Source organism: Podarcis raffonei, chromosome 17 (assembly GCF_027172205.1).
Source record: "Podarcis raffonei isolate rPodRaf1 chromosome 17, rPodRaf1.pri, whole genome shotgun sequence".
In the NCBI taxonomy this organism is placed as follows: domain Eukaryota; kingdom Metazoa; phylum Chordata; class Lepidosauria; order Squamata; family Lacertidae; genus Podarcis; species Podarcis raffonei.
In genome coordinates, this window is record NC_070618.1 from 40,826,598 (window position 1) to 40,839,407 (window position 12,810).

The window sequence follows — 12,810 nt, forward strand, 5'->3', positions numbered from 1 at the left end:
CACTGTATTTGACTGATCAACTAATACCAAATTAGAAATGAAAACTGATATAGGCTTTAAAAAGTGTGAAACAAGTAAATTGCTTGTTTTGAGATCAACCGTATGATGTACAAAGCAGCAATCAAAGTATAAAATGCAAACTGTAACACCCCCACAGACACTGAGATTAGCAGATCAGAATCTCCCCAAATTTATGCTCAAACCCCTGATTCCCCCCCCCAAAGTGCTTCCTTGCTCTTCCAGCATTTGTCAATGGAAGCTCTGTACAGCTCATCCCCTTGGAATATCCCCCCCTTTGCCATCTGCTGCACACCTGCCTCTTTGGGGGGCACTGCACTCTCTTCCCCCTCCCCACAAGGGTGTGACATAGTGCACAGACACACACACACTTGCCCTGAGGGGCTAACAAGAGAGGGGAGAGGAGGGTGTCGGGCCTGTTAGAACTGGCCAATTCTAGCCCCACCTCTCTGCCTCTGCTAGGTAGAAATGCAAAAGTTCAAGAAGGGATGCTGTGGGTGGTGACAGAAAGTTGCACTCTTCGAAGAACAACCTGTTGGGTCCAGAGAAGTGGTGGTCCCCTTCAGCCCTGGGGAGAAAAGGGGGCGCATTCAGAGCCTCCCTTTGCTGGAGTAGGGAAAGATCTCGAAATACCCACAGCTTGAGCAGATTAAACATCTAGATTCAGGGTGGCCCTGATTTCTGCAGCGAATTTCTCTCGAACAAGCGGCAACTTTCCTGTGAGGACCTCCTAGCAGAGATGGCCTTGGCTGATCTTCACTACACCACAGGCATCAGCAGTGGATTCAAGGTCTACATCTTGGAAGGTGAGTCCCACAAACCCTTGCCTTTAATGCAGTTTGTGTGCAACTTCCAGTGCTCCCTTTTGCAGCCGCAGAGGCAGTGGGATGTAGCGGTTAAAATGAGCACATCCCCTTTAACCTGACTGAGTGCTGAGCCTAATGCTGCGCACGGATCCCTGTTCCTGCTACACCACATATCAGCCATATCCTGAGGGCATGAAAAGCAATTGCAGGCTCCAGCTGTGCTCGGCCTGGGAGAGGCAGCACCCTGCCTGCCACCATCTCGGCTCTTCCAGGTGTCCCCACTTCGATTCTCCTAGTGGCCCACTTCACAGGGCTGGCCACTCTAACGCTGCCTTGCTCCACACCCCCACACCCCCACCCCCGATTCACCCTTAGAGGTGCATATTAGAGTGGAAGTATATTGGGGGAGAGAAAATTTTCCATTTTTAATTTGAATCTGCTTGCAGTATTTCGTTCACACATTCACCTCCTTCTGATTTTTCAATATGCATACTTTTATTTTTATTTGTTTTATAGGTTTATAGGCTGCCTTTTGAAAAAGGAAAACAGTTTATCCCAACCAGCTGGTGGTTCCTTTTAGATTTGCACACATTACTCTTGTCTGTGTCTATCCTCCTTCCCCCACTGTTGTCTTCACAGTTGGAATTTGGATTGTATGCTCTCTGGGGCAGAGGCTTCTGTCTTTTACAGTGATTATGGTAACACACCATGTGCTCATCTTGACTGCAGCCCACAAAAATAAGGGGTGTTAGAATCCCCTTTGGGTGGGGGGAGTGTTCTGTCTTACCTGCCTAGAGCAGGAACAGTGGGGTTCAGCTAGGGAAGGGGGTCAACAAAGGGTCTCTTGGCACATTGAGACCTATCGGATGTATTGCATCAGTAGCTTTCATGGACTTGAACTCACTTTGGCAGATCCAGGCAGTATTGTCCTCAGTTTCACGCATATGATGTGAAGTTGGCTCTCATCCCCAATAGCTTTCCCCACCACAAATCTGGGCAAGCGCTCTGAAACAAGCGAGAACTGGCATGAATATGGGACAAGGTGCACTGCTAATTAACTAATCCCACAACCTACTAACGCAGGTCTAGAGGCACATTGCATACAGAAGTGGTGTTGGGTGCCACACCAGTACCTGTCTGAACAGGAACCATTAGTCAATGCCATTGCTCCACCCACTTTGAAAAAAGGAAGGAGCATTCAGCCCAGACATTTTCTTTGAGGTCCAGACTTATGTGCTCAGAAAAGGCAAGTGGCATTGCCTACCTAGAGCTGCACATAGAATGCAGATGGAGGGAACTGCGTATGTATTTGAATGGTTGGCCTTAAAAGGGATATCAGGGATGGGGAAACTGTGCCCCCCCCAGGTGCCTTTGGAATACAGCTCCCATTATCCCCTGACCTTCAGTCACGCTGGCAGGGGATGATGGGAGCTTGAGTCCCAACAACCTCGGGGGGGGGGGCAACAGGTTCCCCATCCCTCATCCCTGTTTTAAATAAATAAATGGATGAATCAATGAATGAATGAAAGCCAAGTCTCCCTGCACATAGACACCTAGCATGGCTCAGCTAGGCTCTTTTCCCAAATGTGCTCATTTTTTATGGGTACTGTATAGGATTTTTAATTCCTTTTTTCTTTTTCTTTTTTGAATGAGGGGCATTCAGAATGGGATCTGCACCCTGAGGCAGTTCAGTCCTAGGAGGGCGATAATTTCTGCATCTGCCCTAAGACTTAGAGTGTTGCTCTTCTCAACAGGCTCATTCAGAGCAACTGATCCTCACAAGCCTCAGGTGCAGCCCAGACAGCTGCTCTAGTTATCAGGCAAACAGGAGGCAGCCCCACATGGGGGGTGGAGAAGTGCTGCTGCTCAAAACTCCCCTGGTCTTTTGGGTCTGTGGCCAAGCAGGAGAGCGTAGCAGTGCATTGCTAAATCAGACTGGCCCTGTGGCATTGTCTAGAAGCCTAATAAAAGTGAAGATCATGTTCCCTGTGTGATTATACAGGAGTGGGGGGGGTGGGGTGGTAAAGCTTATATTCTGTGAACCGCCTGAGACCCCTGGGTATAGGGCGGTATATAAATTTAATAAATAATAATAATAATAATCCCTGACAGGTGCCAGACAAAGTCAGTTTAGGAGTTTTTTTAAAAAGTTAAACGTCTGCATCTCAGGGGGGAAAGCATCTGAAAACAGAACTTGGAAAGGCGGTCATTTTGTGGAATTTGTTGACACCTGAGTATCTTTCCCTTTTGTTTCTGAAATCTTCATGGCTACAAAGTCAGCACAGGACTATTCCCTTTATCTTCAGTCTTGGAGAAAAGCAGAAGGGAAACTTGAAGGAAGTCCAGAGCTTTCATTCCAGCCATCTCTGATGAAAGGATTCTTGGTAGCAGGATTAGAAAGACCCCTCCTGGAGAGCTGCTACCATTCAGTCCACACCATGTAGAGAGAGACATGCACACCAGAGCAAGGGCTCTGTGACCTCCGCACTAAACAATAAAATAAAATTCTGCATCCAGACAATCTGAATCCTACATTTAAAAAAATGAATGTTGATGCCTGATATGTTGCTTGTACTCTTTTTTTAGACTCTCATTTAGCATAATTTATTCTTCAGTGTTTCCCTTCCTGCATAGTTTCTAGTCATGGGGAGGAGCAATGTCAGGCACCACTTTTAACCACAGGAAATCAAGGTTAGCCACTTCTCTGGCATTTCCAAATGTGTTGCTCACACCTGTTTTTAGATGAAAGCAGAGATTCTCCAGATGTGGTGCCCAGTGCCATGTTCTGCGCCTTTTCTGTGCTCCTGTGGAATCATGGCAGGCACACACTCAAGAAAACAGATACACGCTTATAACACGGCTGCTTTTCGTAATAAGGATCCCTGCCAGAGCCACAAAGCCTGACATTATTGTACACTGCTGAATGCTCTAGTCTGCCCGCTGCCTTCATTTGTTCTGCGAGAGCCTCTTCTGGGCAAAAGCCCCGGTGGTGTTTGTCCTTTTGGTTATGGATATAGCAGATTACACAGGATGTTATCAACAGTTCAAAATTGACTTCCCCCAGTGCAGTATGTGAAGCAGCACTTTAGTATTCATGCTCATGCATGTACTTGCACAAGCACTTGAATCAAGATGTATCCAGCCCTCTACTCCTTGGGCCCTCCAATCCTAAACCTGCTTACCTGGGAGTAAGTCCCATTGAATTCAATGGGGATTACTGCTGACACAACGTGTAGGATTGCACTGTTGCTGGACTCCCATTTCCTCTGACTGTTGGCCATAACTGTGGGAGCTGATGGGAGCTGGAGTGCATTCTTTGCTCTAGAGGCTCTGAGAAAGGGGTTCAGCCTTAAAGACTGACAGCTGTTGCTGTCTCATGCTGAGCAATCTTTTAAGAAGCCCTGCTATAAGGCTGTTTTCTGCAGATGCAATAGAGGCGATGAAGAAGGTCCTCTTTGCCATCACCGTCGCCACTTGGTAGGCTCAACATTGAGCTCTAACCCGTGTCTGGTCCGATTTCCGCCACCAGCGCTCTAGCCGTCTCAGCGATTGTTTCATCACCCTCAGCTCCGGGAGAAACTGAGGGAGAAGACGCTTCGGAGCCAGACAGTCAATAGCCCTGGTTAACTCCGTATTCCAACGGGTCACCGGGGAATCAGCTGAAAGGCGATCAACATGGGATAAAACATCCCCTACCACTCTCTGGAAACCGTTTGGATCCATTAAGTGGTGGGGCGGACCATCCGAATCAGTCCCACCTCCCTGCAGAGGGGAAGGGTCTCAGAGAAATCCAGTTGCACCAGGAAGTGATCTGACCATGGCACTTCTTTTGTTTTGCTTTTACTTAGTGTCAGAACACCAACATCCATAGAGGTGAACACCAGGTCTAAGGCATGTCTGTGACTATGAGTTGGGCCAAATTTATTCAGGGACAGCCCCATGGAGGCCATGCTTTCCACGAAGTCCGGAGTGGCCCCTTGTAAGGTCATGTTGGCATGGATGTTAAAATCCCCTAGGATAAGGTTACCAGGCACCCCCATTTCCTGGGGACAGTCCCTGGATTTACAAATCAGTCCCCATACAAAATCCATTGAAGTTGACTAGTGTCCCTGGATTCATTGAAAACAATCTGGTAACCTTACCCTAGGACAACCAAACTAGGTGTCTCCAGGAGCACATCCATCACGACCTGAAGCAGCTCAGGCAGGGAGTTCTTGATGCAGGATCCTTGACCTTCTCTGGGTCTCCATGCCTTCTGCCCAGTCACCATTGCATAATGGGAAACCCACATTTGCAGACACAGCCAACTTGCTTGCTGCCAGTGCCAGGTCCATTTTTGCTCTCATGCCTAGTCCCAAACCACAACACCCAGGGCCAGCCCCAGACATTTTGGTACCTGAGGTGAACCACAAAATGGTGCCCCCTTCTCACCAGGAAAGAAGGGAGGAGTGAAGCTCAACACCAGGAGCAATGGGGGGATAAAGATCTACATTGGGATCCACTGCCTCCGGGGACCTTGCTGCCTGAGGCGGTTGCCTTGCCTTGCCTCATGGGTGAGCCATCCCTGACGGCACCCCCACGCAAGCGTTCCCGTCCACCCTGCTGTCAAGTTGCACTGCAAGATGTTTCATTGGTGCTCTCTTTCCAGGTCAGTCGTCTTTCGAGAACGAGCCGAGGTTCCCCCGCTTCCCAGCCCATCGGCTGCCTGTCTATGCCATCAAGCGCAAGCCCAGTGTGGATGTGAGAAGCCCTGAACGGAGCTTGCATGGGCAGAGGGCGTCGAAAGTCAAGCGATCGACCTGCGGGCCTGTGGCAGTGTGAGTGACCTTGAGGACCACCAGGGGGCGTTGTAGCATAAGGGCTCAGCATTTTTGAAGCAACTTTTGAAATGTTTGGGCTCTGGCCTCTGGCAACCCTTAAAACAGCCCTGCAAGGTGTGTCAGTCTGCCCCTCACCATGGTGCTCATGGCCAGCCAAGGGTGACACAAGACTTGCTGATTTATAGGGCTCTGACATCCGGTTGCGTCACAATCTCCAGGCACAGCTTCGCTCTTTAAAACTCCATGTCCAAGAGGGTTTGGGTTTTTGCCCTGGCACTTCCCCCAGGAAAACCCACCTTTTACCAGTGAATCAGAGCAAATGGTTCTCCATAGAAAACTGCTGGTTTTGCCAGGGTAGGGGCAGAAACAATGGCTTCAAGTTGCAAGACAGGAGGTTCTGACTTAACACCAGAAAGAACTTTCTCACATTAAGAGCTGTTTGACAGTGGAACAGTCTCCCTCAGGAGGTGGTGGACTCTCCTTCCTTGGAGCTTTCTAAGCAGAGGTTGGATGATGCTTTTCTTGTATGATGATCTAGCTGAGAGTCCTGCCTTGCAGGGGGTTGGACTAGATGACCCTTGGGTACCCCCCACTTCGTGATGCTATTATTCTCTCCCAGCCCTACCTGGAGATGCTGGGACTGAACTAGGGGTCTCTGCATGCAAAGCAGGTGCTGTGGCACTTCCTCTAATCCCACCAGCTCCCCGTTGTGCAAGAAGAGTGAGCCCACACTGCACAGCCCAGAAGCATCTGTCCCAGGGCAGGGTTTCCTGTGTGCCTTCTGGGCGCTCTGTGCTGGGTGCTGCCCAAGTCACAAACAGATTCTTGCCACTTCCAGGTTGACGGTTGAACAGCTAAAGCTCTGAACCGTGCCTAGAAAATACTGTCTGCAGTCCCGGTGGAGCTATGTGTAGTGGGGACGTTGTTAGGAGAAGACAACGCAGGAAGCAAAATGGGTGTAAAAGCGTAGATATATGAACATACAGGATTTGATTTATTATAATTATGAAGACAGCTCTCTCAGTTCATTGACCAAGTACTTTACCATGTTTTATCCAATTTCTCCTAATGTTTTATCCAATTTTTCCTACTCTTGTGGAGTAGGTCACTGTTATTCCCATTTCATAGATGGGGAAAATGAGCCTTGAGTCCAGAGATCATGATTTGCCCTCACCTAGTCCATCTTTCAATAAGCACTGAAGGCCACTACTTTTGCAAAACATGTTTTTATTCTGAATTAATTTGCTCTAACATCTGCTTTTAGAGCTATGCAGTTGCTGGCATACGTTAGAATCCCCGATGCACTGATAAATGTGAGAGAAGCAGTGCAGCACAGTGGTTAGCGTGCTGGACTAGAACTTGAGAGACCAGGATTCAAATTCTCCCTCAGCCATGAAGCTCACGGGGTCACCTTGGGCCCAGCCTATTTTCAGACTAACCTCCCTCACAGGGTTGTTGTGAGGATAAAATGGACGCTGTACTCTGTAAAAACCATGTGCCAGTGCCCTTGTCCGGAGGCCCTTGGAGGAAGGGCAAGATGTAAACGTAGTGTAGAAAGTGAAAAGCCCTTCCTTATCCCCAGTGCTATTTTTCTAGAAAAAGAGGTGCTGGAACTCACCGCACCTTCTTCTCTTAGCATGGCAAAGGCACCAAAAAGCCCTGCTCATTCCCACTCTTCAGTCTAGGTCGCCGTGTTAGTCTGACACAGTCAAAATATATAAAAAAAATTTAAAAATGTCCAGAGGCACCTAAGAGACCAACTAAGTTTGTTCTTGGTATAAGCTTTCTGAAGAAGTGTGTATGCACACAAAAGCTTATACCAAGAACAAACTTCGTTGGTCTCTTAGGTGCCTCTGGACAATTAATTTTTTTATATATTTCCACTCTTCAGTGGTTAGAGTATTGGACCCGAGAGACCAAGGTTCAAATCCTCACTCAGCCATGAAGCTCACTAACTAGTCATCCTCAGGCCAGTCCCAATCTCTCAGCCTGACCTACCTCACAAAGTAGTTGTGAAGATTAAATGCGCAGAAGGATAGTCATGTTTGCCACAGTGCGCTTCTTGGAGGAACAGTGCCATACAAATGTACAAACACACAACTTTATCAAATGTATTCAGAGTAGAAGAGTAAATTTCTTTTGTAAATTAGGCATTATATTTTCTGTAGTTAAGCCTAAGGGGGCACATATTTATAGGCATGCCAATTGTCTGGAAACAATGGTTTCCTATTTTAAAATGGTGCCAGTTCCATGGGGACCAGGCGCATTTTAACTGGGAAGGAAGAGCCTTGGGCAACTCATTAATTTCTCAGCTTCAGTCCCTCAAGTGTAGAATGAATAAGCTGTATAGACTATTTTATATTAATTGTATAGGTTGTGCTTATATTTAAAACAAAACTGGGGGTAGGGACGAATACAAGCCATAGTTCTGTCTGTGGGTATAAAGCTGTAGTTAAAATGACTTACAGGGTGACACCCACATCACTGGGTGGCCTCTTCAAGATGCTCTGAGCCATATTCTGAAGTCTCGTTTCTCCAGATGCCACCTTCTCCTCTGCCAGTGCATGAAGACTAACAGAGGACGTGGGTTTCTGCTCTCCTCCCAGTTTATTGTCACAACAACCCTGTGATCAGGCTGAGAAACAGGACTGGTCCAACGTCTCCCAGAGAGCTTCATCTAGCCACCTCCTGACCAGCAAGTTCTAGCACAGGGTCACTGCTTAGCCTGGCATCCAAGTGGCAGAGAATTGCCAAGAGATCTAGTGTGGGGTCAGGCATGCCTCCTTCCGCATTGCAGACAGGGCTTAACTTCCACAGGGAAAGTGACAAAGTGCAAGACTTTAAGGAAGAAACATGACGCTCCATCTCTAATCCTTGAAGTGAGGGGGGGTTGGTGGGTGAGGGGAGAGCACTTTGCACCACTTCTTCACTGCTGTTTCCTGTGATGTGAGGCTAAGACCCCAGATTCCAAAGAGAGACTCTCTAGATTATTAATTAATTAATTAATTAATTAATCAATCAATCAATCAATCAAATGTACGAAGAATGGATGCTTTTGAATTATGGTGCTGGAGGAGACTCTTGAGAGTCCCATGGACTGCAAGAAGATCAAACCTCTCCATTCTGAAGGAAATCAGCCCTGAGTGCTCACAGGAAGGACAGATCCTGAAGCTGTGTCTCCAAGACTTTGGCCACCTCATGAGAAGAGAAGACTCCCTGGAAAAGACCCTGATGTTGGGAAAGATGGAGGGCACAAGGAGCAGGGGACGACAGAGGACGAGATGGTGGGACAGTGTTCTCAAAGCTACAAACATGAGTCTGACCAAACTGCGGGAGGCAGTGGAAGACAGGAGTGCCTGGCGTGCTCTGGTGCAGGGGGCCACGAAGAGTCGGACACGACTAAACGACTAAACAACAACAAATATGCTATCTTTCATCCATAGATCTCAAGGCAGTTCACAGCATGGCAATTGGCCCTCAAATAGGCTGTGGCTCCGTGCAGGAGCAGATTTCACATATGGATTAATCTAGCCCTGTAATCCAGTATCATTTGTACAGCGGCGGAGCATATGCCCGTGCTGCCCAGGGTGGGTGCACTCCTGAGGAGGTGAGGCACAGAGGGGGCCTCCCAGGTGTGGGATAGCTGCTCGGGTGCACAGAGCGGCGCATGCACCCTCCATACTGAAGTGGTTTTCAACCAGCGTGCCATGGCACCCTGAGGTGCCTTGAATGATGGTCCGGGGTGCCGTGGGCAACACTGGCCTCTGTCCCTCCCTCTTTCCTCCCCTCTGATGCCCTCTCTTGTCTCTGCCTCCTAAAGGCTTGCACAGCTGTTTGTTGCAGCAGCCCTGGCTACAAGCTCCCCAGGCGAAGGGTGCCTCTTGGGGTGGCCAGGGGGTGCTTCCCAGGCCCCTGTGCGGCAGTGTGAGGAGGCACCTCTCTTTGGGGCGGGGGGGGGGAGAGTAGTTGCCCCGAGGACTCCCAAGGAGAGAAGAGGAGGCTGAGGGAAAACTCCACAAGGGAGGGTGTTTGAAAAAGGGTGAGGGTCTGCCAGTTCTGTGGACAAGGGGTGACATAACTGGGCTCCTGAGCCCCACAGGGGTGCCGCAGAAAGAATGTAGTTGGTTAAGGGAGCCATGGACTCAGAAAGGTTGGAAACCTCCGATATACTGTATAGGTGACTCTCTCTCTCTCTCTCTTCAGCTCCCTAGAACAGAGGGTTCCTCCTGCTGCACAGATCCCGATTGCTGTTCCCTGTGTCACCACGTCCAGACCTGAGCCTTGCAGAGACTCTCAAGCGCTTCACCCATCCTGCCCACATAAATGCCCATTGAGGAAGCCCCTCCTGGAGCCAGCCCTCACTGTCTCCCAGTTGCAGCAGGTAAGTCCTGGCTAAGCGCTCCTTCCACCTTCACCTTGTCGTTCCTCATCTCCAGCTCAAAACACCTCTTTCCCTGATCTTTCAGATGCGGCCTTCAGTTATCACCTGCGCACCCCGCCGGAGCCGGCCAGAGAAACCTGAAAGCACCAGCCCTGCAGTGAGTCCCCATTTCCCCCCCCCCCTCTCTCCTCTCTCACAGTCTCTTCCTCAACCTGCTGACTAAGGATTGATGGGAGTTGTAGTCCAAGCCACAGAGAACTAAGCTTTTCTTAGGCAGGAAGAAGGGGGTGCTTCTATTTATTTTTATTCTATTTTTGTAAAGTTTTACATTATTCTTTCATGTTATAATGTATATAAAACAGAGATGCCAATTATAACACCAAATGACCTGCTTATTGAGCATTCATCCTGATTTGTTTGCAGGCAGATCATACAATGTTGGATATTTAGTAAGCATCCATTCTCATTTGTTTGTGGGAAGATTAGAGGATGGTTGCATCAAACCATCAAATTCCTGACCTGCTACTTTCCTTATTGCAAAAAATCTGATCTCTTAAGTGGGTTTGTTGCGCAAGACCTCCCAATCAATTATAATTGTGCGACCTGAATGTGTCAGTACAGTGGTACCTCAGGTTACATGCGCGTCAGGTTACAGACTCCACTAACCCAGAAATATTACCTCGGGTTAAGAACTTTGCTTCAGGATAAGAACAGAAATCGTGCTCCGGCGGCGCAGCGGCAGCAGGAGGCCCCATTAGCTAAAGTGGTGCTTCAGGTTAAGAACAGTTTCAGGTTAAGTATGGACCTCCAGAACGAATTAAGTACTTAACCCGAGGTACCACTGTATGTGATTGAACCCAATCCAAAAACAGGAGCTGCCTGGAAGTGTCCTCAGGTGACTTTTATGTCACTGTAACTGTCATGGCTTCTCCCAAAGGATCATGGGAATTGTAGTTTGGTCACACTGCTGAGAAATCTGTTAGAGACCCCTAGTTTTGCCAGACCCTCAACATAACTGCATTTCCCAGAGAATTCCCAAAATCTGTATATGAGGCCCCCTTTTACAGCATAATGTCAAATATTTGTTTGTGCAGAGTACATGCAGTCCTGATTCTAATTCACACACAATTCCCATATATATTTGCTCAGATAAACATGCTGTGCATTTGGAACGCAGAGAGGGGATGGTAGACAAAGACCTAGAGGAGAAGTCACAGAGTAGTTACTCCTCCCACAGAGCACCCTTTAACCACCCTGCTGCTCTCACAGCTGGGGGGGAGAGAGGTTGAGGGTTGCTTTCCATACATCTGTTCACCATCTGGTTTTCAATTCACATACGGGATTATGAGCACAGAACCAGATGCTGAGGGGCAGGAGAGCAGGCCAGGTTATGGCTTTTTGCAGGTGTCATCAGAAGCCCATATTTCCTGACCAAACCTGTTTTTCCCCAACAGATCACCCCATCAGACCGCAGGAGCACGAGCTCTGATCCTGCCCCCCCACAGAGGCTCCATGCATGGACCACGGGCTCTGTGGGGCCTTCAGCACAAGTCAGCAGAGAAGCATCTCCCAAGCAAAGAATCCAGCGTGCAGACAAGAATCCCATCCCCAGTGCTTGAAGCTCTTTGGCTTTGACCTAGCAGGTCCCTCCTGTGTCCCTGTTGTCCAGCAATGAGGAATCCTCCAAATGTTGCTGGACTCCTGATTCCCATCAGTCTCAGGCAGGGAAGCCAGCAGGGAGAGACGATGGCAGCTGCAGTTCATCAACATCTGGAGGGCCACAGGTTCCCTGCCCATCTGTATTGGCTATCCTTGGACCCCTAAGCCCAACCCCCATCCCTTTTTATGGCCAAGTAGCTGTCCATATTCCTACACCATGTCCCTGGCTCAGTGCCCTCCTTCCCTACACCTTGTGTTCTTATTCCCCTTCTAGACCTACAAATTGAACTGCCTTTCCTGTCTCAAACCCATTTATGTGAAAACCCTGCTGGTTCCAATGGAACTGACTTCTAAGTCAGCATGCTCCTTTAACACAAGAATTGCTCTTGCCCGGTCAGATACCACGGAGGGTCCATTCCATTTTGCTTTCAGCAGGAGCCAGGCCAGTGCTCCTGGGAAGTGAAGATGGAGCAGGTGCAAAGGCAAGAGCCCTGTAGTGAGCCGGGTTCCAGAATGGTGATGTGTACAAAGCCTAAAATTCCAGCCTCTGTGCTGTGCACAGAGACTGGAACTGGAACTGAGAACGGAAAGTCTGAAAACCTCATACACTCCAGGAGTCCAGGTGATGTGTAGCCAGCAGGTGATGGCTAGAAACTTCCCACCTTGGCTTCCCCAGTGCAAACAAGCAGATAAATTCCAAGAAAGTACAAGAAAAGAAGAAATAGTGCCCGATCCAGCACTCATAGGAAGATCCAAGAATCACAAGTAGCCTCTGACAGAGGAACCAAACTAAGACAAAATATGGACCCTTTCCTACGTGGGACTCAGCCCTGAAAGTGGAGGAGAGCCATTTTAAAAAACACATCATTTTATATTTCTCCAATTCATGAGTGTCAATAAAGTAGCGTTGAACTGTGTCTTGTGTGTGCAGTAAGATTTCTGCTTGTGGTGCTTTTGGGTTTTTTGGCCTCAAAGCACTCTCTGGGTAAAGTGTTCAGGTTTGGTAACCAGCGTTGGATCTCCATTCACTTTGTAGAAGTAATTGTTGCCAATTCTGCCCAAAATTAAACCTAATGTTTTAGTCCTGTTAAGCCTGTTCCATTACCATGGGGAAAACAAGCCCTGA

At 48.5% G+C, this 12,810-nt stretch overlaps 1 protein-coding gene across 1 annotated transcript; it reads left to right on the plus strand.

Moving 5' to 3' along the window:
- Window positions 1–384: 384 nt before the first annotated feature.
- On the plus strand, window positions 385–12,601 carry LOC128404866 (uncharacterized). Its single transcript, XM_053370894.1, has 5 exons — window positions 385–824; window positions 5,473–5,641; window positions 9,848–10,025; window positions 10,111–10,182; window positions 11,480–12,601. The coding sequence occupies exons 1-5, from the start codon at window positions 758–760 to the stop codon at window positions 11,642–11,644; spliced, it is 651 nt and encodes a 216-aa protein (XP_053226869.1). The 5' UTR covers window positions 385–757; the 3' UTR covers window positions 11,645–12,601.
- Window positions 12,602–12,810: the final 209 nt, after the last annotated feature.

Bases quoted from the DNA above. Each gene is read 5' to 3' on its own strand.
- LOC128404866 (XM_053370894.1), top strand. From the start codon at position 758: ATGGCCTTGGCTGATCTTCACTACACCACAGGCATCAGCAGTGGATTC. The intron at 825-5,472 runs GTGAGTCCCACA...CTCTCTTTCCAG, and splicing joins CAAGGTCTACATCTTGGAAG to GTCAGTCGTCTTTCGAGAAC. The intron at 5,642-9,847 runs GTGAGTGACCTT...CTCTCTCTTCAG, and splicing joins ACCTGCGGGCCTGTGGCAGT to CTCCCTAGAACAGAGGGTTC.